This window comes from Oncorhynchus masou, chromosome 3, assembly GCF_036934945.1.
Source record: "Oncorhynchus masou masou isolate Uvic2021 chromosome 3, UVic_Omas_1.1, whole genome shotgun sequence".
In the NCBI taxonomy this organism is placed as follows: Eukaryota; Metazoa; Chordata; class Actinopteri; order Salmoniformes; family Salmonidae; genus Oncorhynchus; species Oncorhynchus masou.
In genome coordinates, this window is record NC_088214.1 from 5,140,792 (window position 1) to 5,165,607 (window position 24,816).

At 44.2% G+C, this 24,816-nt stretch overlaps 1 protein-coding gene across 1 annotated transcript in view; it reads right to left on the reverse strand.

Annotated features, from left to right (window-relative positions):
- The window catches only part of LOC135518699 (guanine nucleotide exchange factor VAV3-like), an 88,138-nt gene that overhangs the window by 40,795 nt on the left and 22,527 nt on the right, over window positions 1-24,816 (reverse strand). The window contains exon 7 of the mRNA XM_064943818.1: window positions 21,443-21,573. Within this exon, the coding sequence (XP_064799890.1) occupies window positions 21,443-21,573 (131 nt within the window). The remainder of the gene's footprint in view (window positions 1-21,442; window positions 21,574-24,816) is intronic.

The window sequence follows — 24,816 nt, forward strand, 5'->3', positions numbered from 1 at the left end:
GTCACTAACAAACTAGTGATGTGGCAGTCACTAACACACTAGTGATGTAGCAGTCACTAACACACTAGTGATGCAGCAGTCACTAACACACTAGTGATGCAGCAGTCACTAACACACTAGTGATGTAGCAGTCACTAATACACTTGTGATTCAGCAGTCACTAACAAACTAGTGATGTAGCAGTCACTAACACACTAGTGATGCAGCAGTCACTAACACACTAGTGATGCAGCAGTCACTAACACACTAGTGATGTAGCAGTCACTAACACACTAGTGATGCAGCAGTCACTAACGCACTAGTGATGCAGCAGTCACAAACAAACTAGTGATGTAGCAGTCACTAACACACTAGTGATGAAGCAGTCACTAACACACTAGTGATGCAGCAGTCACTAACACACTAGTGATGCAGCAGTCACTAACACACTAGTGATGCAGCAGTCACTAACACACTAGTGATGCAGCAGTCACTAACACACTAACACACTAGTGATGTAGCAGTCACTAACACACTAGCGATGCAGCAGTCACTAACACACTAGTAATGTAGCAGTCACTAACACACTAGTGATGTAGCAGTCACTAACAAACAAGTGAGGCAGCAGTCACTAACAAACTAGTGATGTAGCAGTTACTAACTCACTAGTGTTGCAGCAGACACTAACACACTAACGCACTAGTGATGCAGCAGTCACTAACACACTAACACACTAGTGATGCAGCAGTCACTAACACACTAGTGATGCAGCAGTCACTAACACACTAACACACTAGTGATGCAGCAGTCATTAACACACTAGTGATGCAGCAATCACTAACACAATGGAGATGCAGTATTCACTAACAAACTAACACACTAGTAATGTAGCAGTCACTAACACACTAGTGATGCAGCAGTCACTAACACACTAACACACTAGTGATGCAGCAGTCACTAACACACTAGTGATGTAGCAGTCACTAACACACTAGTGATGCAGCAGTCACTAACACACTAGTGATGCAGCAGTCACTAACACACTAGTGATGCAGCAGTCACTAACACACTAGTGATGCAGCAGTCACTAACACACTAGTGATGCAGCAGTCACTAACACACTAACACACTAACACACTAGTGAAATAGCAGTCACTAACACACTAACACACTAGTGATGCAGCAGTCACTAACACACTAACACACTAGTGATGCAGCAGTCACTAACACACTAGTGATGCAGCAGTCACTAACACACTAGTGATGCAGCAGTCACTAGTGACACACTAACACACTAGTGATGCAGCAGTCACTAACACACTAGTGATGCAGCAGTCACTAACACACTAGTGATGCAGCAGTCACTAACACACCAGTGATGCAGCAGTCACTAACACACTAGTGATGCAGCAGTCACTAACACACTAGTGATGCAGCAGTCACTAAGACACTAGAAATGCAGCAGTCACTAACACGCTAACACACTAGTGATGCAGCAGTCACTAACACACTAACACACTAGTGATGCAGCAGTCACTAACACAATAACACACTAGTGACACAGCAGTCACTAACACTAGTGATGCAGCAGTCACAAACACACTAGTGATGCAGCAGTCACTAACACACCAACACACTAGTGATGCAGCAGTCACTAACACACTAGTGATGCAGCAGTCACTAACACACTAGTGATGCAGCAGTCACTAACACACTAGTGATGCAGCAGTCACTAACACACTAGTGATGCAGCAGTCAGTCACTAACACACTCACTAACACACTAGTGATGCAGCAGTCACTAACACACTAACACACTAGTGATGCAGCAGTCACTAACACACTAGTGATGCAGCAGTCACTAACACACTAGTGATGCAGCAGTCACTAACACACTAGTGATGCAGCAGTCACTAACACACTAGTGATGCAGCAGTCACTAACACACTAGTGATGCAGCAGTCACTAACACACTAACACACTAGTGATGCAGCAGTCACTAACACACTAACACACTAGTGATGCAGCAGTCACTAACACACTAGTGATGCAGCAGTCACTAACACACTAGTGATGCAGCAGTCACTAACACACTAGTGATGCAGCAGTCACTAACACACTAGTGATGCAGCAGTCACTAACACACTAGTGATGCAGCAGTCACTAACACACTAACACACTAGTGATGCAGCAGTCACTAACACACTAACACACTAGTGATGCAGCAGTCACTAACACACTAGTGATGCAGCAGTCACTAACACACTAGTGATGCAGCAGTCACTAACACACTAGTGATGCAGCAGTCACTAACACACTAGTGATGCAGCAGTCACTAACACACTAGTGATGCAGCAGTCACTAACACACTAGTGATGCAGCAGTCACTAACACACTAGTGATGCAGCAGTCACTAACACACTAACACACTAGTGATGCAGCAGTCACTAACACACTAGTGATGCAGCAGTCACTAACACACTAGTGATGCAGCAGTCACTAACACACTAGTGATGCAGCAGTCACTAACACACTAACACACTAGTGATGTAGCAGTCACTAACACACTAGTGATGCAGCAGTCACTAACACACTAGTGATGCAGCAGTCACTAACACACAAACTAGTGATGTAGCAGTCACTAACACACTAGTGATGCAGCAGTCACTAACACACTAGTGATGCAGCAGTCACTAACACACTAGTGATGCAGCAGTCACTAACACACTAGTGATGCAGCAGTCACTAACACACTAGTAATGCAGCAGTCACTAACACACTAGTGATGCAGCAGTCACTAACACACTAGTGACGCAGCAGTCACTAACACATTAGTGATGCAGCAGTCACCAACAAACTAGTAATGCAGCAGTCACTAACAAACTAGTAATGCAGCAGTCACTAACAAACTAGTGATGCAGCAGTCACTAACAAACTAGTAATGTAGCAGTCACTAACACACTAGTGATGTAGCAGTCACCAAAACACTAACACACTAGTGTTGCAGCAGTCACTAACACACTAACGCACTAGTGATAATAGAGTCACTAACACACTAACACACTAGTGACGCAGCAGTCACTAACACACTAACACACTAGTGATGCAGCAGTCACTAACACACTAACACACTAGTGATGCAGCAGTCACTAACACACTAGTGATGCAGCAGTCACTAACACACACACTAGTGATGCAGCAGTCACTAACACACTAACACACTAGTGATGCAGCAGTCACTAACACACTAACACACTAGTGATGCAGCAGTCACTAACACACTAACACACTAGTGACACAGCAGTCACTAACACTAGTGATGCAGCAGTCACAAACACACTAGTGATGCATCAGTCACTAACACACCAACACACTAGTGATGCAGCAGTCACTAACACACTAGTGATGCAGCAGTCACTAACACACTAGTAATGCAGCAGTCACTAACATACTAGTGATGCAGCAGTCACTAACATACTAGTGATGCAGCAGTCACTAACACACTAACACACTAGTGATGCAGCAGTCACTAACACACTAACACACTAGTGATGTAGCAGTCACTAACACACTAGTGATGCAGCCGTCACTAACACACTAGTGATGCAGCAGTCACTAACACACGAGTGATGCAGCAGTCACTAACACACTAGTGATGCAGCAGTCACTAACACACTAGTGATGCAGCAACCACTAACACACTAGTGATACAGCAGTCACTAACACACTAACACACTAGTGTCGTAGCAGTCACTAACACACTAGTGATGCAGCAGTCACTAACACACTAGTGATGCAGCAGTCACTAACACATGAGTGATGCAGCAGTCACTAACACACTAGTGATGCAGCAGTCACTAACACACTAGTGATGCAGCAGTCACTAACACACTAACACACTAGTGATGCAGCAGTCACTAACACACTAACACACTAGTGATGCAGCAGTCACTAACACACTAGTGATGCAGCAGTCACTAACACACTAGTGATGCAGCAGTCACTAACACACTAGTGATGTAGCAGTCACTAACACACTAGTGATGCAGCAGTCACTAACACTCTAGTGATGTAGCAGTCACTAACACACTAGTGATGCAGCAGTCACTAACACACTAGTGATGCAGCAGGCACTAACACACTAGTGATGCAGCAGTCACTAACAAACTAGTGATGTAGCAGTCACTAACACACTAGTGATGTAGCAGTCACTAACACACTAGTGTTGCAGCAGTCACTAACACACTAACACACTAGTGATGCAGCAGTCACTAACACACTAGTGATGTAGCAGTCACTAACACACTTGTGATGCAGCAATCACTAACACACTAGTGATGCAGCAGTCACTAACACACTAGTGATGCAGCAGGCACTAACACACTAGTGATGTAGCAGTCACTAACACTAGTGATGCAGCAGTCACTAACACACTAGTGATGCAGCAGTCACTAACACACTAGTGATGCAGCAGTCACTAACACACTAGTGATGTAGCAGTCACTAACACACTAGTGTTGCAGCAGTCACTAACACACTAGTGATGTAGCAGTCACTAATACATTAGTGTTGCAGCAGTCACTAACACATTAGTGATGCAGCAGTCACCAACAAACTAGTAATGTAGCAGTCACTAACAAACTAGTGTTGCAGCAGTCACTAACAAACTAGTGATGCAGCAGTCACTAACAAACTAGTAATGTAGCAGTCACTAACACACTAGTGATGTAGCAGTCACTAAAACACTAACACACTAGTGATGCAGCAGTCACTAACACACTAACAAACTAGTGATGCAGCAGTCACTAACACACTAACACACTAGTGATGCAGCAGTCACTAACACACTAACACACTAGTGATGCAGCAGTCACTAACACACTAACACACTAGTGATGCAGCAGTCATTAACACACTAGTGATGCAGCAATCACTAACACAATGGAGATGCAGTATTCACTAACACACTAACACACTAGTGATGCAGCAGTCACTAACACACTAACACACTAGTGATGCAGCAGTCACTAACACACTAGTGATGCAGCAGTCACTAACACACTAGTGATGCAGCAGTCACTAACACACTAGTGATGCAGCAGTCACTAACACACTAGTGATGCAGCAGTCACTAACACACTAGTGATGCAGCAGTCACTAACACACTAGTGATGCAGCAGTCACTAACACACTAACACACTAGTGATGCAGCAGTCACTAACACACTAGTGATGCAGCAGTCACTAACACACTAGTGATGCAGCAGTCACTACCACACCAACACACTAGTGATGCAGCAGTCACTAACACACTAGTGATGCAGCAGTCACTAACACACTAGTGATGCAGCAGTCACTAACACACTAGTGATGCAGCAGTCACTAACACACTAGTGATGCAGCAGTCACTAACACACTAGTGATGCAGCAGTCACTAACACACTAGTGATGCAGCAGTCACTAACACACTAGTAATGCAGCAGTCACTAACACACTAGTGATGCAGCAGTCACTAACACACTAGTGATGCAGCAGTCACTAACACACTAGTGATGTAGCAGTCACTAACACACTAATGCAGTCACTAACACTAACACACTAGTGAAATGCAGCAGTCACTAACACACTAACACACTGATGCAGCAGTAACACACTAACACACTAGTGATGCAGCAGTCACTAACACACTAGTGATGCAGCAGTCACTAACACACTAGTGATGCAGCAGTCACTAACACACTAGTGATGCAGCAGTCACTAATACATTAGTGATGCAGCAGTCACTAACACACTAGTGATGCAGCAGTCACCAACAAACTAGTAATGTAGCAGTCACTAACTAACACTAGTGATGCAGCAGTCACTAACACACTAGTGATGCAGCAGTCACTAACAAACTAGTAATGTGAGCAGTCACTAACACACTATGTGATAATAACAGTCACTAATGCAGCAGTCACTAACACACTAGTGATGCAGCAGTCACTAACACACTAACACACTAGTGATGCAGCAGTCATTAACACACTAGTGATGCAGCAGTCACTAACACAATGGATACACTAGTGATAACACACTAACACACTAGTGATGCAGCAGTCACTAACACACTAACACACTAGTGACACACTAGTGAAATAACAGCAGTACTAACAGTCACTAACACACTAGTGATGCAGCAGTCACTAACACACTAACACACTAGTGATGCAGCAGTCACTAACACACTAGTGATGCAGCAGTCACTAACACACTAGTGATGCAGCAGTCACTAACACACTAGTGATGTAGCAGTCACTAACACACTAGTGATGCAGCAGTCACTAACACACTAGTGATGCAGCAGTCACCAACACACTAGTGATGCAGCAGTCACTAACAAACTAGTGTTGCAGCAGTCACTAACAAACTAGTGATGCAGCAGTCACTAACAAACTAGTAATGTAGCAGTCACTAACACACTAGTGATAATAGAGTCACTAACACACTAACACACTAGTGACGCAGCAGTCACTAACACACTAACACACTAGTGATGCAGCAGTCATTAACACACTAGTGATGCAGCAATTACTAACACAATGGAGATGCAGTATTCACTAACAAACTAACACACTAGTAATGTAGCAGTCACTAACAAACTAGTGATGCAGCAGTCACTAACACACTAACACACTAGTGATGCAGCAGTCACTAACACACTAGTAATATAGCAGTCACTAACACACTAGTGATGCAGCAGTCACTAACAGACTAGTGATGCAGCAGTCACTAACACACTAGTGATGCAGCAGTCACTAACACACTAGTGATGCAGCAGTCACTAACACACTAGTGATGCAGCAGTCACTAACACACTAACACACTAGTAATGCAGCAGCCACTAACACACTAACACACTAACACACTAACACACTAGTGATGCAGCAGTCACTAACACAATAACACACTAGTGATGCAGCAGTCACTAACACACTAGTGATGCAGCAGTGATGCAGCAGTCACTAACACACTAGTGATGCAGCAGTCACTAACACACTAGTGATGCAGCAGTCACTAACACACTAGTGATGCAGCAGTCACTAACACACTAGTGATGCAGCAGTCACTAACACACTAGTGATGCAGCAGTCACTAACACACTAGTGATGCAGCAGTCACTAACACACTAGTGATGCAGCAGTCACTAACACACTAGTGATGCAGCAGTCACTAACACACTAGTGATGCAGCAGTCACTAACACACTAGTGATGCAGCAGTCACTAACACACACACTAGTGATGCAGCAGTCACTAACACACTAGTGATGCAGCAGTCACTAACACACTAGTGATGCAGCAGTCACTAACACACTAACACAGTAGTGACACAGAAGTCACTAACACACTAGTGATGCAGCAGTCACTAACACACTAGTGATGCAGCAGTCACTAACACACTAGTGATGCAGCAGTCACTAACACACTAGTAATGCAGCAGTCACTAACACACTAGTGATGCAGCAGTCACTAACACACTAGTGATGCAGCAGTCACTAACACACTAGTGATGCAGCAGTCACTAACACACTAGTGAAGTAGCAGTCACTAACACACTAACACACTAACACACTAGTGAAGTAGCAGTCACTAACACACTAACACACTAGTGATGCAGCAGTCACTAACACACTAGTGAAGTAACAGTCACTAACACACTAACACACTAACACACTAGTGATGCATGGGTTGACTCACAACCCGCAGTCCTATCTTTATATAGAACCGCGGGGCGGGTGGGTTTAGGATCATTAAATATTGTGTGGATGACGGGCGGGTTGGTGGCAGGTGGGTTAAATAAAGAGGAAACAATATCTTTTAAAAAAATCTATAAATGTATCATTCTTGTGCAATTCATGTCCACAGTTTAGGCTACATTGATTTTTCACTAACATTTTATCTGACGTGATGCGTAGCCTCATTCTAACCTTTAGGGCCTAACTGTAGAGCGCCAAATGCTTTTGGGAACTTGAGAAAAGAGTAAGGAGAGTAGAAAGGACGGTCAGAACTGTAGCCTAACGTTTGGGAAAGATTTGGTGAAGTGTAGCAGTGCTGGTTATGTTATGTGATGATTGTGAGGCGCTAACGAAATGTTACAGTCACAAGACGGGGACTTTAATATGGTCAAGGGAACTGTGCTGTTCTGATGGGTTAAACGGAATAGTCGCCTGACTGAAATCTGGACATTGAATTGAGTCTATAACCTCCCTTGCCTAATATTAACTCCTGCAGAATTAAGCATTTCTTGCAGTAAAACTATACACCAAATGTACATTTTGACTCTGGAACAGGAGATGAGAAATATAATTTCATTTAGCATCTTGAGAGAATAAAACGCTTGGTTAGGGACCGTCTCTAAAAGGTGGCGGTGCAATCTTTATCAGCATCATAAAACCTTATACTGCGGTTAGGGACCGTCTCTAAAAGGTGGCGGTGCTATCTTTATCAGCATCATAAAACCTTATACTGTGGTTAGGGACCGTCTCTAAAAGGTGGCGGTGCTATCTTTATCAGCATCATAAAACCTTATACTGTGGTTAGGGACCGTCTCTAAAAGGTGGCGGTGCTATCTTTATCAGCATCATAAAACCTTATACTGCGGTTAGGGACCGTCTCTAAAAGGTGGTGGTGCTATCTTTATCAGCATCATAAAACCTTATACTGCGGTTAGGGACCGTCTCTAAAAGGTGGCGGTGCTATCTTTATCAGCATCATAAAACCTTATACTGTGGTTAGGGACCGTCTCTAAAAGGTGGCGGTGCTATCTTTATCAGCATCATAAAACCTTATACTGCGGTTAGGGACCGTCTCTAAAAGGTGGTGGTGCTATCTTTATCAGCATCATAAAACCTTATACTGTGGTTAGGGACCGTCTCTAAAAGGTGGTGGTGCTATCTTTATCAGCATCATAAAACCTTATACTGTGGTTAGGGACCGTCTCTAAAAGGTGGCGGTGCTATCTTTATCAGCATCATAAAACCTTATACTGCGGTTAGGGACCGTCTCTAAAAGGTGGCGGTGCTATCTTTATCAGCATCATAAAACCTTATACTGCGGTTAGGGACCGTCTCTAAAAGGTGGTGGTGCAATCTTTATCAGCATCATAAAACCTTATACTGTGGTTAGGGACCGTCTCTAAAGGTGGCGGTGCTATCTTTATCAGCATCATAAAACCTTAACTGCTGAAGTACCGTCTCTAAAGGTGGTGCTATCTTTATCAGCATCATAAAACCTTATACTGCGGTTAGGGACCGTCTCTAAAAGGTGGCGGTGCTATCTTTATCAGCATCATAAAACCTTATACTGTGTTAGGGACCGTCTCTAAAAGGTGGCGGTGCTATCTTTATCAGCATCATAAAACCTTATACTGCGGTTAGGGACCAGTCTATCTAAAAAAGGTGGCGGTGCTATCTTTATCAGCATCATAAAACCTTATACTGCGGTTAGGGACCGTCTCTAAAAGGTGAGCGGTGCTATCTTTATCAGCATCATAAAACCTTATACTGCGGTTGGGACCGTCTCTAAAAGGTTTGCTATCTTTATCAGCATCATAAAACCTTATACTGCGGTTAGGGACCGTCTCTAAAAGGTGGCGGTGCTATCTTTATCAGCATCATAAAACCTTATACTGCGGTTAGGGACCGTCTCTAAAAGGTGGCGGTGCTATCTTTATCAGCATCATAAAACCTTATACTGCGGTTAGGGACCGTCTCTAAAAGGTGGCGTTGCTATCTTTATCAGCATCATAAAACCTTATACTGGACGGTTAGGGACCGTCTCTAAAAGGTGGCTAATATTATCTTTATCAGCATCATAAAACCTTATACTGCGGTTAGGGACCGTCTGGAAAAGGTGGGTGCTATCTTTATCAGCATCATAAAACCTTATACTGCGGTTAGGGACCGTCTCTAAAAGGTGGCGGTGCTATCTTTATCAGCATCATAAAACCTTATACTGCGGTTAGGGACCGTCTCTAAAAGGTGGCGGTGCTATCTTTATCAGCATCATAAAACCTTATACTGCGGTTAGGGACCGTCTCTAAAAGGTGGCGGTGCTATCTTTATCAGCATCATAAAACCTTATACTGCGGTTAGGGACCGTCTCTAAAAGGTGGCGGTGCAATCTTTATCAGCATCATAAAACCTTATACTGCGGTTAGGGACCGTCTCTAAAAGGTGGCGGTGCTATCTTTATCAGCATCATAAAACCTTATACTGTGGTTAGGGACCTTTATCAGCATCATAAAAAAGGTAGGGGCGGTGCTGCAATCTTTATCAGCATCATAAAACCTTATACTGCGGTTAGGGACCGTCTCTAAAAGGTGGCGGTGCTATCTTTATCAGCATCATAAAACCTTATACTGCGGTTAGGGACCGTCTCTAAAAGGTGGCGGTGCTATCTTTATCAGCATCATAAAACCTTATACTGCGGTTAGGGACCGTCTCTAAAAGGTGGTGGTGCTATCTTTATCAGCATCATAAAACCTTATACTGCGGTTAGGGACCGTCTCTAAAAGGTGGTGGTGCTATCTTTATCAGCATCATAAAACCTTATACTGCGGTTAGGGACCGTCTCTAAAAGGTGGTGGTGCTATCTTTATCAGCATCATAAAACCTTATACTGCGGTTAGGGACCGTCTCTAAAAGGTGGTGGTGCAATCTTTATCAGCATCATAAAACCTTATACTGCGGTTAGGGACCGTCTCTAAAAGGTGGCGGTGCTATCTTTATCAGCATCATAAAACCTTATACTGCGGTTAGGGACCGTCTCTAAAAGGTGGTGGTGCTATCTTTATCAGCATCATAAAACCTTATACTGCGGTTAGGGACCGTCTCTAAAAGGTGGCGGTGCTATCTTTATCAGCATCATAAAACCTTATACTGCGGTTAGGGACCGTCTCTAAAAGGTGGCGGTGCTATCTTTATCAGCATCATAAAACCTTATACTGCGGTTAGGGACCGTCTCTAAAAGGTGGCGGTGCTATCTTTATCAGCATCATAAAACCTTATACTGCGGTTAGGGACCGTCTCTAAAAGGTGGCGGTGCTATCTTTATCAGCATCATAAAACCTTATACTGCGGTTAGGGACCGTCTCTAAAAGGTGGCGGTGCTATCTTTATCAGCATCATAAAACCTTATACTGCGGTTAGGGACCGTCTCTAAAAGGTGGCGGTGCTATCTTTATCAGCATCATAAAACCTTATACTGCGGTTAGGGACCGTCTCTAAAAGGTGGCGGTGCTATCTTTATCAGCATCATAAAACCTTATACTGCGGTTAGGGACCGTCTCTAAAAGGTGGCGGTGCTATCTTTATCAGCATCATAAAACCTTATACTGCGGTTAGGGACCGTCTCTAAAAGGTGGCGGTGCTATCTTTATCAGCATCATAAAACCTTATACTGCGGTTAGGGACCGTCTCTAAAAGGTGGCGGTGCTATCTTTATCAGCATCATAAAACCTTATACTGCGGTTAGGGACCGTCTCTAAAAGGTGGCGGTTGCTATCTTTATCAGCATCATAAAACCTTATACTGCGGTTAGGGACCGTCTCTAAAAGGTGGCGGTGCTATCTTTATCAGCATCATAAAACCTTATACTGCGGTTAGGGACCGTCTCTAAAAGGTGGCGGTGCTATCTTTATCAGCATCATAAAACCTTATACTGCGGTTAGGGACCGTCTCTAAAAGGTGGCGGTGCTATCTTTATCAGCATCATAAAACCTTATACTGCGGTTAGGGACCGTCTCTAAAAAGGTGGTGGTGCTATCTTTATCAGCATCATAAAACCTTATACTGCGGTTAGGGACCGTCTCTAAAAGGTGGTGGTGCTATCTTTATCAGCATCATAAAACCTTATACTGCGGTTAGGGACCGTCTCTAAAAGGTGGCGGTGCTATCTTTATCAGCATCATAAAACCTTATACTGCGGTTAGGGACCGTCTCTAAAAGGTGGCGGTGCTATCTTTATCAGCATCATAAAACCTTATACTGCGGTTAGGGACCGTCTCTAAAAGGTGGCGGTGCTATCTTTATCAGCATCATAAAACCTTATACTGCGGTTAGGGACCGTCTCTAAAAGGTGGCGGTGCTATCTTTATCAGCATCATAAAACCTTATACTGCGGTTAGGGACCGTCTCTAAAAGGTGGTGCTATCTTTATCGGCATCATAAAACCTTATACTGGTAGGGCTATCTTTATCAGCATCATAAAACCTTATACTGCGGTTAGGGACCGTCTCTAAAAGGTGGCGGTGCTATCTTTATCAGCATCATAAAACCTTATACTGCGGTTAGGGACCGTCTCTAAAAGGTGGCGGTGCTATCTTTATCAGCATCATAAAACCTTATACTGCGGTTAGGGACCGTCTCTAAAAGGTGGTGGTGCTATCTTTATCAGCATCATAAAACCTTATACTGCGGTTAGGGACCGTCTCTAAAAGGTGGCGGTGCTATCTTTATCAGCATCATAAAACCTTATACTGCGGTTAGGGACCGCTATCTTTATCATCTAAAAAAAGGTGGCGGTGCTATCTTTATCAGCATCATAAAACCTTATACTGCGGTTAGGGACCGTCTCTAAAAGGTGGCGGTGCTATCTTTATCAGCATCATAAAACCTTATACTGCGGTTAGGGACCGTCTCTAAAAGGTGGCGGTGCTATCTTTATCAGCATCATAAAACCTTATACTGCGGTTAGGGACCGTCTCTAAAAGGTGGCGGTGCTATCTTTATCAGCATCATAAAACCTTATACTGCGGTTAGGGACCGTCTCTAAAAGGTGGCGGTGCTATCTTTATCAGCATCATAAAACCTTATACTGCGGTTAGGGACCATCTCTAAAAGGTGGCGGTGCTATCTTTATCAGCATCATAAAACCTTATACTGCGGTTAGGGACCATCTCTAAAAGGTGGCGGTGCTATCTTTATCAGCATCATAAAACCTTATACTGCGGTTAGGGACCGTCTCTAAAAGGTGGCGGTGCTATCTTTATCAGCATCATAAAACCTTATACTGCGGTTAGGGACCGTCTCTAAAAGGTGGCGGTGCTATCTTTATCAGCATCATAAAACCTTATACTGCGGTTAGGGACCGTCTCTAAAAGGTGGCGGTGCTATCTTTATCAGCATCATAAAACCTTATACTGCGGTTAGGGACCGTCTCTAAAAGGTGGCGGTGCTATCTTTATCAGCATCATAAAACCTTATACTGTGGCGGTGCAATCTTTATCAGCATCATAAAACCTTATACGGTTAGGGACCGTCTCTAAAAGGTGGCGGTGCTATCTTTATCAGCATCATAAAACCTTATACTGCGGTTAGGGACCGTCTCTAAAAGGTGGCGGTGCTATCTTTATCAGCATCATAAAACCTTATACTGCGGTTAGGGACCGTCTCTAAAAGGTGGCGGTGCTATCTTTATCAGCATCATAAAACCTTATACTGCGGTTAGGGACCGTCTCTAAAAGGTGGCGGTGCTATCTTTATCAGCATCATAAAACCTTATACTGCGGTTAGGGACCGTCTCTAAAAGGTGGCGGTGCTATCTTTATCAGCATCATAAAACCTTATACTGCGGTTAGGGACCGTCTCTAAAAGGTGGCGGTGCTATCTTTATCAGCATCATAAAACCTTATACTGCGGTTAGGGACCGTCTCTAAAAGGTGGCGGTGCTATCTTTATCAGCATCATAAAACCTTATACTGCGGTTAGGGACCGTCTCTAAAAGGTGGCGGTGCTATCTTTATCAGCATCATAAAACCTTATACTGCGGTTAGGGACCGTCTCTAAAAGGTGGCGGTGCTATCTTTATCAGCATCATAAAACCTTATACTGCGGTTAGGGACCGTCTCTAAAAGGTGGCGGTGCTATCTTTATCAGCATCATAAAACCTTATACTGCGGTTAGGGACCGTCTCTAAAAGGTGGCGGTGCTATCTTTATCAGCATCATAAAACCTTATACTGCGGTTAGGGACCGTCTCTAAAAGGTGGCGGTGCTATCTTTATCAGCATCATAAAACCTTATACTGCGGTTAGGGACCGTCTCTAAAAGGTGGCGGTGCTATCTTTATCAGCATCATAAAACCTTATACTGCGGTTAGGGACCGTCTCTAAAAGGTGGCGGTGCTATCTTTATCAGCATCATAAAACCTTATACTGCGGTTAGGAACCGTCTCTAAACATCCACACTGAAATCTTATCAAAAACATGTCAAACTGGACATTTTGCATGGAAAATCTTTCAATTAAAAAAAATATATATACAGTGGGGCAAAAAAGTATTTAGTCAACCAGCAATTGTGCATGTTCTCCCACTTAAAAAGATGAGAGAGGCCTGTAAATTTCATCATAGGTACACTTCCACTATGACAGACAAAATGAGAAAAAAAATCCACAAAATCACATTGTAGGATTTTTAATGGATTTATTTGCAAATTATGGTGGAAAATAAGTATTTGGTCACCTACAAACAAGCAAGATTTCTGGCTCTCACAGACCTGTAACTTCTTTAATTAAGAGGCTCCTCTGCCATCCACTCATTACCTGTATTAATGGCACCTGTTTGAACTTGTTATCAGTATAAAAGACACCAGTCCACAACCTCAAAAAGTCACACTCCAAACGACACTATGGCCAAGACCAAAGAGCTGTCAAAGGACACCAGAAACAAAATTGTAGACCTGCACAAGGCTGGGAAGACTGAATCTGCAATAGGTAAGCAGCTTGGTTTGAAGAAATCAACTGTGGGAGCAATTATTAGGAAATGGAAGACATACAAGACCAATGATGATCTCCCTCGATCTGGAACTCCATGCAAGATCTCACCCCGTGGGGTCAAAATGATCACAAGAACGGTGAGCAAAAATCCCAGAACCACACGGGGGACCTAGTGAATGACCTGCAGATAGCTGGGACCAAAGTAACAAAGCCTACCATCAGTAACACACTACGCCGCCAGGGACTCAAATCCTGCAGTGCCAGACGTGTCCTCCTGCTTAAGCCAGTACATGTCCAGGCCCGTCTGACGTTTGCTAGAGAGCATTTGGATGATCCAGAAGTAGATTGGGAGAATGTCATATGGTCAGATGAAACCAAAATATAACTTTTTGGTAAAAACTCAACTCGTCGTGTTTGGAGGACAAAGAATGCTGAGTCACATCCAAAGAACACCATACCTACTGTGAAGCAGGGGGGTGGAAACATCATGCTTTGGGGCTGTTTTTCTGCAAAGGGACCAGGATGACTGATCCGTGTAAAGGAACGAATGAATGGGGCCATGTATCGTGAGATTTTGAGTGAAAACCTCCTTCCATCAGCAAGGGCATTGAAGATGAAACGTGGCTGGGTCTTTCAGCATTACAATGATCCCAAACACACCGCCCGGGCAACGAAGGAGTGGCTTCGTAAGAAGCATTTAAAGGTCCTGGAGTGGCCTAGCCAGTCTCCAGATCTCAACCCCATAGAAAATCTTTGGAGGGAGATGAAAGTCCATGTTGCCCAGCAACAGCCCCAAAACATCACTGCTCTGGAAGAGATCTGCATGGAGGAATGGGCCAAAATACCAGCAACAGTGTGTGAAAACCTTGTGAAGACTTACAGAAAACATTTGACCTCTGTCATTGCCAACAAAGGGTATATAACAAAGTATTGAGATAAACTTTTGTTATTGACCAAATACTTATTTTCCACCATAATTTGCAAATAAATTCATTACAATTCCTATAATGTGATTTTCTGGATTTTTTTTCTCTCATTTTGTCTGTCATCGTTGAAGTGTACCTATGATGAAAATTACAGGCCTCTCTCATCTTTTTAAGTGGGAGAACTTGCACAATTGGTGGCTGACTAAATATTTTTTTGCCCCAATGTATATATTATTTCCGAAAAGGTCTTTGCTGCGTCAGAGAAGCAGAGATAAATGAGGAAAAACAAAAACTAACTTCCACTAGATTGAAGCACACACGTTTTTATTACATTATTCCGGTGAGCAATAGTGTATTCAGTCTTCTAGAGGAACAAGCAGTGACAGAAGAGAAGCTGCACGTATCTAATAAGTTGACAAATTAAAATGTCTACCAAAATGTCTGAAATTATAAGCAGAAACATAGGCATATTAAAGACATCTCTGACTGCACAGCACATGTTCTATATTAGCGGGTTAGGGTTGGGTGCAGGGATTTTATCACATATAGTTGGGCGGTTGTGTGTAAACAAACAGCTAGCATCACTAACTGTCACGTCCTGACCATAGAAAGCCTGTATTTTCTATGGTAGAGTAGGTCAGGGCGTGACTAGGGGTTTTAGTCTAGTTCATTATTTCTATGTGGGGTTCTATGTTTAATTTTCTATGTTGGTGTTTGTGTATGATTCCCAATTAGAGGCAGCTGGTAATCGTTGTCTCTAATTGGGGATCATACTTAAGTTGCATTTTTCCACCTGTGGCTTATGGGATATTGTCTATGTACAGTATAGTTGCCTGTTCGCACTGCATTGTCGTCACATTTAGTTTATTCTTGATTGTTTTGTTTTTAATAAGTTTCACTGTCTAATACAAATGTGGAACACTACGTACGCTGCGCCTTGTTCCGTTAATTCATTAGACGAACGTGACACACACACACACACACACACACACACACACACACACACACACAGACAGACACACACACACACACACACACACACACACACACACACACAGCTCCAGTTAATCATAACTCCAGAGCATACTTCAGGGTTGGGTCATTGGATTTCGGGCTCCCGAGTGGCGCAGCGGTCTAAGGCACTGCATCTCAGTGCTAGAGGTGTCACTACAGACTAGAGGTCGACCGATTAATCGGAATGGCTGATTAATTAGGGCCGATTTCAAGTTTTCATAACAGTATTTTTGGGTGCCGATTTGCCGATTTTTAAAAATATTTTTTTTATTTTTTTACACCTTTATTTAATCTCTATTTACCTAGGCAAGTTAGTTAAGAATACATTCTTATTTTCAATGACGGCCTAGGAACACTGGGTTAACTGCCTGTTCAGGGGAACAGTGGGTTAACTGGTCTAGGAACAGTGGGTTAACTGGTCTAGGAACAGTGGGTTAACTGGTCTAGGAACAGTGGGTTAACTTGTTAATGGGAACAGTGGGTTAACTGTTCAGGGGCAGAACACCACATTTTCACCTTGTCAGCTCGGGGTATCCAATCTTGCAACCTTAACTAGTCCAACGCAATAACGACCTGCCTCTCTCTCGTTGCACTCCACAAGTAGTTACGCGAATGCCGTAAGCCAAGGTAAGTTGCTAGCAAGCGTTAAACTTATCTTACAAAAAACAATCAATCAAGTGTCCTGTGTTGAATATAATCTGACTGAGCATACAAGGATTTGACTGAGCGGTGGTAGGCAGAATCAGGCACGTAAACATGAATTCAAACAGCACTTTCGTGCGTTTTGCCAGCAGCTCTTCGTTGTGCGTCAGGCATTGCGATGTTTATGACTTCAAGCCTAAACAGCAAGCCTATCAACTCCCGAGATGAGGCTCGTGTTACCGAAGTGAAATGGCTAGCTAGTTAGCGCGCACTAATTTTCGATGTGTTCCTGGTTCGAGCCCAGGGAGGAGCGAGGAGAGGGACGGAGGCTATACTGTTACACTGGCAATACTAAAATGACTATACGAACATCCAATAGTCAAAGGTTAATGAAATACAAATGGTAGAGAGGGAAATAGTCCTATAATTCCTATAATAACTACAACCTAAAACTTCTTACCTGGGAATATTGAAGACTCATGTTAAAAGGAACCACCAGCTTTCATATGTTCTCATGTTCTGAGCAAGGAACTTAAACGTTAGCTTTCTTACATGGCACATATTGCACTTTTACATTATTCTCCAACACTTTGGTTTTTGCATTATTTAAACCAAATTGAACATGTTTAATTATCTACTTGAGGCAAAATTGATTTTATTGATGTATTTTATTAAAGTTAAAATAAGTGTTAATTCAGTATTGTTGTAATTGTCATTATTACAAATACAATAAATAAATAAATAAATAAATACAATCGGCTTTCATGACTCAGGAATAATCGGTATCGGAAAAATCATAATCGGTCGAACTCTACTACAGACACCCTGGTTCGAATCCAGATTGTGATTGGGAGTCCCATAGGGCAGGCCAGTGTTGTCTGGGTTTGGCCGGTGTAGGCTGTCATTGTAAATAAGAATTTGTTCTTCACTGACTTTCCTAGTTAAATTAAATTGAAAAAAAAAACACAAAAAAACAACAGGCTGGTTTACCACGAAATAATAAATCTGATGAATCCCAGAATAGTGGAAGTCCTCTTTGAGTCCTCTCTCTCTCTCTCTCTCCAGCCCCTTTATTACAGTATGAAGTGTATCTCCGCCCCTTTATTACAATATGAAGTGTGTCTCCGCCCCTTTTTATTACAGCCCCTTTATTACATTATGAAGTGTGTCTCCGCCCCTTTATTATGAAGTATGAAGTGTGTCTCCGCCCCTTTATTACAGTATGAAGTGTGTCTCCGCCCCTTTATTACAGTATGAAGTGTGTCTCCGCCCCTTTATTACAGTATGAAGTGTGTCTCCGCCCCTTTATTACAGTATGAAGTGTGTCTCAGCCCCTTTATTACAGTATGAAGTGTGTCTCCGCCCCGTTATTACAGTATGAAGTGTGTCTCCGCCCCTTTATTACAGTATGAAGTGTGTCTCCGCCCCTTTATTACATTATGAAGTGTGTCTCCGCCCCTTTATTACAGTATGAAGTGTGTCTCAGCCCCTTTATTACAGTATGAAGTGTGTCTCCGCCCTGTTATTACAGTATGAAGTGTGTCTCCGCCCCTTTATTACAGTATGAAGTGTGTCTCCGCCCCGTTATTACAATATGAAGTGTGTCTCCGCCCCGTTATTACAGTATGAAGTGTGTCTCCGCCCCTTTATTACAGTATGAAGTGTGTCTCCGCCCCTTTATTACAGTATGAAGTGTGTCTCCGCCCCTTTATTACAGTATGAAGTGTGTCTCCGCCCCTTTATTACAGTATGAAGTGTGTCTCCGCCCCTTTATTACAATATGAAGTGTGTCTCCGCCCCTTTATTACAATATGAAGTGTGTCTCCGCCCCTTTATTACAGTATGAAGTGTGTCTCCGCCCCTATTATTACAATATGAAGTGTGTCTCCGCCCCTTTATTACAGTATGAAGTGTGTCTCCTTTATTACCCCTTTATTACAGTATGAAGTGTGTCTCCGCCCCTTTATTACTTTATTACAGTATGAAGTGTGTCTCCGCCCCTTTATTACAGTATGAAGTGTGTCTCCGCCCCTTTATTACAGTATGAAGTGTGTCTCCGCCCCTTTATTATAGTATGAAGTGTGTCTCCGCCCCTTTATTATAGTATGAAGTGTGTCTCCGCCCCTTTATTACAGTATGAAGTGTGTCTCCGCCCCTTTATTACAGTATGAAGTGTGTCTCCTTTATTATAGTATGAAGTGTGTCTCCCCCTTTATTACAGTATGAAGTGTGTCTCCGCCCCTTTATTACCCCTTTATTAGTATGAAGTGTGTCTACGTTATTACAGTATGAAGTGTGTCTCCGCCCCTTTATTACAGTATGAAGTGTGTCTCCGCCCCTTTATTACAGTATGAAGTGTGTCTCCGCCCCTTTATTACAGTATGAAGTGTGTCTCCGCCCCTTTATTACAGTATGAAGTGTGTCTCAGCCCCTTTATTACAGTATGAAGTGTGTCTCCGCCCCTTTATTACAGTATGAAGTGTGTCTCCGCCCCTTTATTACAGTATGAAGTGTGTCTCCGCCCCTTTATTACAGTATGAAGTGTGTCTCAGCCCCGTGCAACTCCTCTTCAAAACATACATTAGATTGAAAAGTGAATCTGAAGCCCATCTCGATTATTCATTCAGGTTAATAACATTTCATCTGAAAGCTGTGGAGAGCCCCTCTCTATTTGTTACGCCCTCGTAAGCGTATGATAAAGATTAAACTTATTACCCTGGTGCAGTAAACAGGAGCCAGCCTGAAGGATCAAATTAAATTACATTGATTGATTACATTGTCCTGGCTGGCACAGGGAGGGGGGGAGAGAGAGAGAAAGAGAGAGAGAGAAAGAGAGAGAGAGAGAAAGAGAGAGAGAAAGAGAGAGAGAAAGAGAGAGAGAAAGAGAGAGAGAGAGAAAGAGAGAGAGACTAGTGATATAATTGCCTTCAGGATAGAACAGGGGATATGAAATCTCAATGTTCTGTAATCCTATCCGTTAGAACTCTTGGGGGAACCCGTTGGAAGATTAAGTATCCTTATTAGAACATCGTTATGGATACTGAAGGGAGGGATAAAATAAGCACATTTGCAAATGTGCATTATCATTCACCAAATTCGGAATAGGCTACCCCCCCCCTCCCAGGGGACATGGCCTATACAGAGTTCATGGTAACCACGGTGACCGTGCCAAACTTTCACACTTTTCAACTCGACTCTTCGTCCAGTAGGATTATTAATGGTCTCCTGGCGACCATTTCATAGCCACGTTGTGTATCAGTTAGTGAGAGATCAGTGAGAGATAATCTTTTGTATACTTTTTTAAGCCAGTACTTCTGAAAGTAGAACTCACGAGACAAAAGTGGTCCATGAAAATGGTTTCATATGTGCACCACTTCAGTGATCCATTCAATTCAATGCAAGGGGCTTTATTGGCATGGGAAACACATGTTAACATTGACAAAGCAAATGAGGTAGATAATATACAAAAGTGAAATAAACTTCAATTGATTAATCAAACAAACACAGAGAGAGAAACTAAACTGAATCAGACACAAGGACTCTGCAGAGACGGATCGAACTGTAACACATTGTGGCTCTAATATAGTCACATAAGACAGTCACTAATGTGCCTGTGTGAGAATGTGTTACAGTTCGATCCTTCTCTCCAGAGTCCTTCTCTGCAGAGTCCTTGTGTCTGATTCAGTTTAGTTTCTCTCCCTCTCTCTCTCTGTGTGTAGCACTTGATTAATCAATTTAAGTCACTAATTGGCTAGATCAACTTCTTTGCTCTCACAGATCTAATCAGAAGAGGCAAGGAAGACAACAGATAGCATTCACACAACCGCACACAACCACACACCACATTCCTCATGCACAGCAGGAGTTTCATCACTCCAGGCTGAAAAAATCAATTGACAGAGCTGTGCGTGTCTGGGTTACCAACTACCGCCCACTATCTCCTCTTAATGCTGACCTCTATGTAACGGTTCTGTGATGATTCACCTGGAATGAACTGGATGAGCATGGCGGCTGAATGTGTGGGTTAAATCCCAGCAGTTAATGAGGAGCGAGGTCTCTCTCTCTCTCTCTCACACACACGCAGACACACACACACACACTCCTTCCATCTGACTGAGTCGTCACCCACCTGCCACCAGGAGCTGTGTAGGTCGGCACAGATGAGCTCGATGATGTCCCCAGCATGGATGGTCAACGGGGGGGCACTCTGGGGAGAGGGGATGCCACAGTAGTCTCTGATCACCAGCATCCTAGGGAGACCTGGAGAGAGAGGAGAGGAGAAGACACATGCTGAGACAGGGCTATGGTAGACTCAACAGCCTTGGTTTCTCCAATGACTGCCTCGCCTGGTTCACCAACTACTTCTCAGACAGAGTTCAGTGTGTCAAATCAGAGAGCCTGTTGTCCGGACCTCTGGCAGTCTCTATGGGGGTACCACGGGGTTCAATTCTCGGGCCGACTCTTTTCTCTGTATATATCAATGATGTCGCTCTTGCTGCTGGTGATTCTCTGATCCACCTCTACGTAGACCACACCATTCAGTATACTTCTGGCCCTTGGACTCTGTGTTTACAAACCTCCAGACAAGCTTCAATGCCATACAACACTCCTTCCATGGCCTCCAACTGCTCTTAAATGCTAGTAAAATTAAATGCATGCTCTTCAACCGTTCGCTGCCCGCACCTGCCCGCCCGTTCAACATCACTACTCTGGACGGTTCTGACTTAGAATATGTGGACAACTAAAAATATCTATGTGTCTGGTTAGACTGTAAACTCTCCTCCCAGACTCACATTAAGCTTCTCCAATCCAAAATGAAATCTAGAATCGGCTTCCTATTTCGTAACAAAGCATTCTTCACTCACACCGCCAAACTTACCCTCGTAAAACTGACTATCCTACCGATGCTCAATTTTGACGATGTCATTACAAAATAGTTTCCATTCGTCTACTCAGCAAACTGGATGGATCACAGTGCCATCCATTTTGTTACCAAAGCACCTTATACCACCCACCACTGCGACTGGATGCTGTAGTCGGCTGGCCCTCGCTACATATTTGTCTCCAGACCCACTGGCTCCAGGTCATCTATAAGTCTATGCTAGGTAAAGTCCGCCATATCTCAGCTCAATGGTCACCATAGCAACACCCACCCGTAACATGCGCTCCAGCAGGTATATCTCACTGGTCATTCCCAAAGCCAACACCTCTTTTGGCCTCCTTTCCTTCCACTTCTCTGTTGCCAATGACTGGAAAGAATTGCAAAAATCACTGAAGTTGGAGACTTATATCTCCCTCACTAACTTTAAACATCAGCTGTCAGAGCAGCTAACTGATCGCTGCAGCTGTACATAGCCTATCTGTAAATAGCCCATCCAATCTACCTACCTCATCCCCATATTGTTGTGTACTTTTCTGCTCTTTTGCACACCAGTATTTCTACTTGCACATCATCATCTGCACATCTATCACTCCAGTGTTTATTTAGTAACTCATTTTGAGTAACTCTGTGTTGTTGTTTGTGTCGCACTGCTTTGCTTTATCTTGGCCAGGTCGCAGTTGTAAATGAGAACTTGTTCTCAACTAGCTTACCTGGTTAAATAAAGGTGAAATAAAAATCAAATTAAATAAATAGAGCTGGGGACAGACAGAGGAAAGGACATATGACTTCAAGATGCCCAGAGTCGCTTCCCTCCTCAACCCCTCTGACGTCTTTTCCTTCCAAAACACTTGGGCGTGCTATCTCTGACTTCTGGACGATAACCAGTCAGGCTCCAAGACGGGTCACTCAAAGGAAACTGCTGTCCTCTGTGTAACAGAGGCTCTTCGCACTGCCAAAGCTGACTTTCTCTCCTCTGTGTCACAGAGGCTCTTCGCACTGCCAAAGCTGACTTTCTCTCCTCTGTGTCACAGAGGCTCTTCGCACTGCCAAAGCTGACTTTCTCTCCTCTGTGTCACAGAGGCTCTTCGCACTGCCAAAGCTGACTTTCTCTCCTCTGTGTCACAGAAGCTCTCCGCACTGCCAAAGCTGACTTTCTCTCCTCTGTGTCACAGAGGCTCTTCGCACTGCCAAAGCTGACTTTCTCTCCTTTGTGTCACAGAGGCTCTTCGCACTGCCAAAGCTGACTTTCTCTCCTTTGTGTCACAGAGGCTCGCCGCACTGCAGAAGCGGACTCTCTCCTCTGTTATCATCCTCCACTCATCTATCCTCTGCCTTCAACAAGGTGAACCATCAGATCCTCCACTCCACCCTCTCAGGGCTGGGCGTCTCAGGGCTGGGCGTCTCAGGCTCTGTCAGATCCTCCACTCCACCCTCTCAGGGCTGGGCGTCTCAGGCTCTGTCAGATCCTCCTCTCCATCCTCTCAGGGCTGGGCGTCTCAGGCTCTGTCAGATCCTCCACTCCACCCTCTCAGGGCTGGGTGTCTCAGGCTCTGTCAGATCCTCCTCTCCACCCTCTCAGGGCTGGGTGTCTCAGGGCTGGGTGTCTCAGGCGCTGTCAGATCCCATCAAACTGGGCTCTGCGCTTCAGCCATCAAACCCCTTCAACTCTCTGTTGGCTGGGCTCCCTGCTTCAGCCATCAAACCCCTTCAACTCTCTGTTGGCAGGGCTCTGCACTTCTGCCATCAAACCCCTTCAACTCTCTGTTGGCTGGGCTCCCTGCTTCAGCCATCAAACCCCTTCAACTCTCTGTTGGCTGGGCTCTGCGCTTCTGCCATCGAACCCCTTCAATTCTCTGTTGGCTGGGCTCACTGCTTCAGCCATCAAACCCCTTCAACACTCTGTTGGCTGGGCTCCCTGCTTCAGCCATCAAACCCCTTCAACTCTCTGTTGGCTGGGCTCCTCGTCAGCCATCAAACCCCTTCAACTCTCTGTTGGCTGGGCTCTGCGCTTCAGGCATCAAACCCCTTCAACTCTCTGTTGGCTGGGCTCTGCGCTTCAGCCATCAAACCCCTTCAACTCTCTGTTGGCTGGGCTCCCTGCTTCAGCCATCAAACCCCTTCAACTCTCTGCTGGCTGGGCTCCCTGCTTGAGCCATCAAATCCCTTCAACTCTCTGTTGGCTGGGCTCCCTGCTTCAGCCATCAAACCCCTTCAACTCTCTGTTGGCTGGGCTCTGCGCTTCTGCCATCGAACAAATTCAACTCTCTGTTGGCTGGGCTCACTGCTTCAGCCATCAAACCCCTTCAACTCTCTGTTGGCTGGGCTCCCTGCTTCAGCCATCAAACCCCTTCAACTCTCTGTTGGCTGGGCTCCCTGCGTCAGCCATCAAACCCCTTCAACTCTCTGTTGGCTGGGCTCTGTGCTTCAGCCATCAAACCCCTTCAACTCTCTGTTGGCTGGGCTCTGCGCTTCAGCCATCAAACCCCTTCAACACTCTGTTGGCTGGGCTCCCTGCTTCAGCCATCAAACCCCTTCAACTCTCTGCTGGCTGGGCTCCCTGCTTCTGCCATCAAACACCTTCAACTCTCTGTTGGCTGGGCTCCCTGCTTCAGCCATCAAAC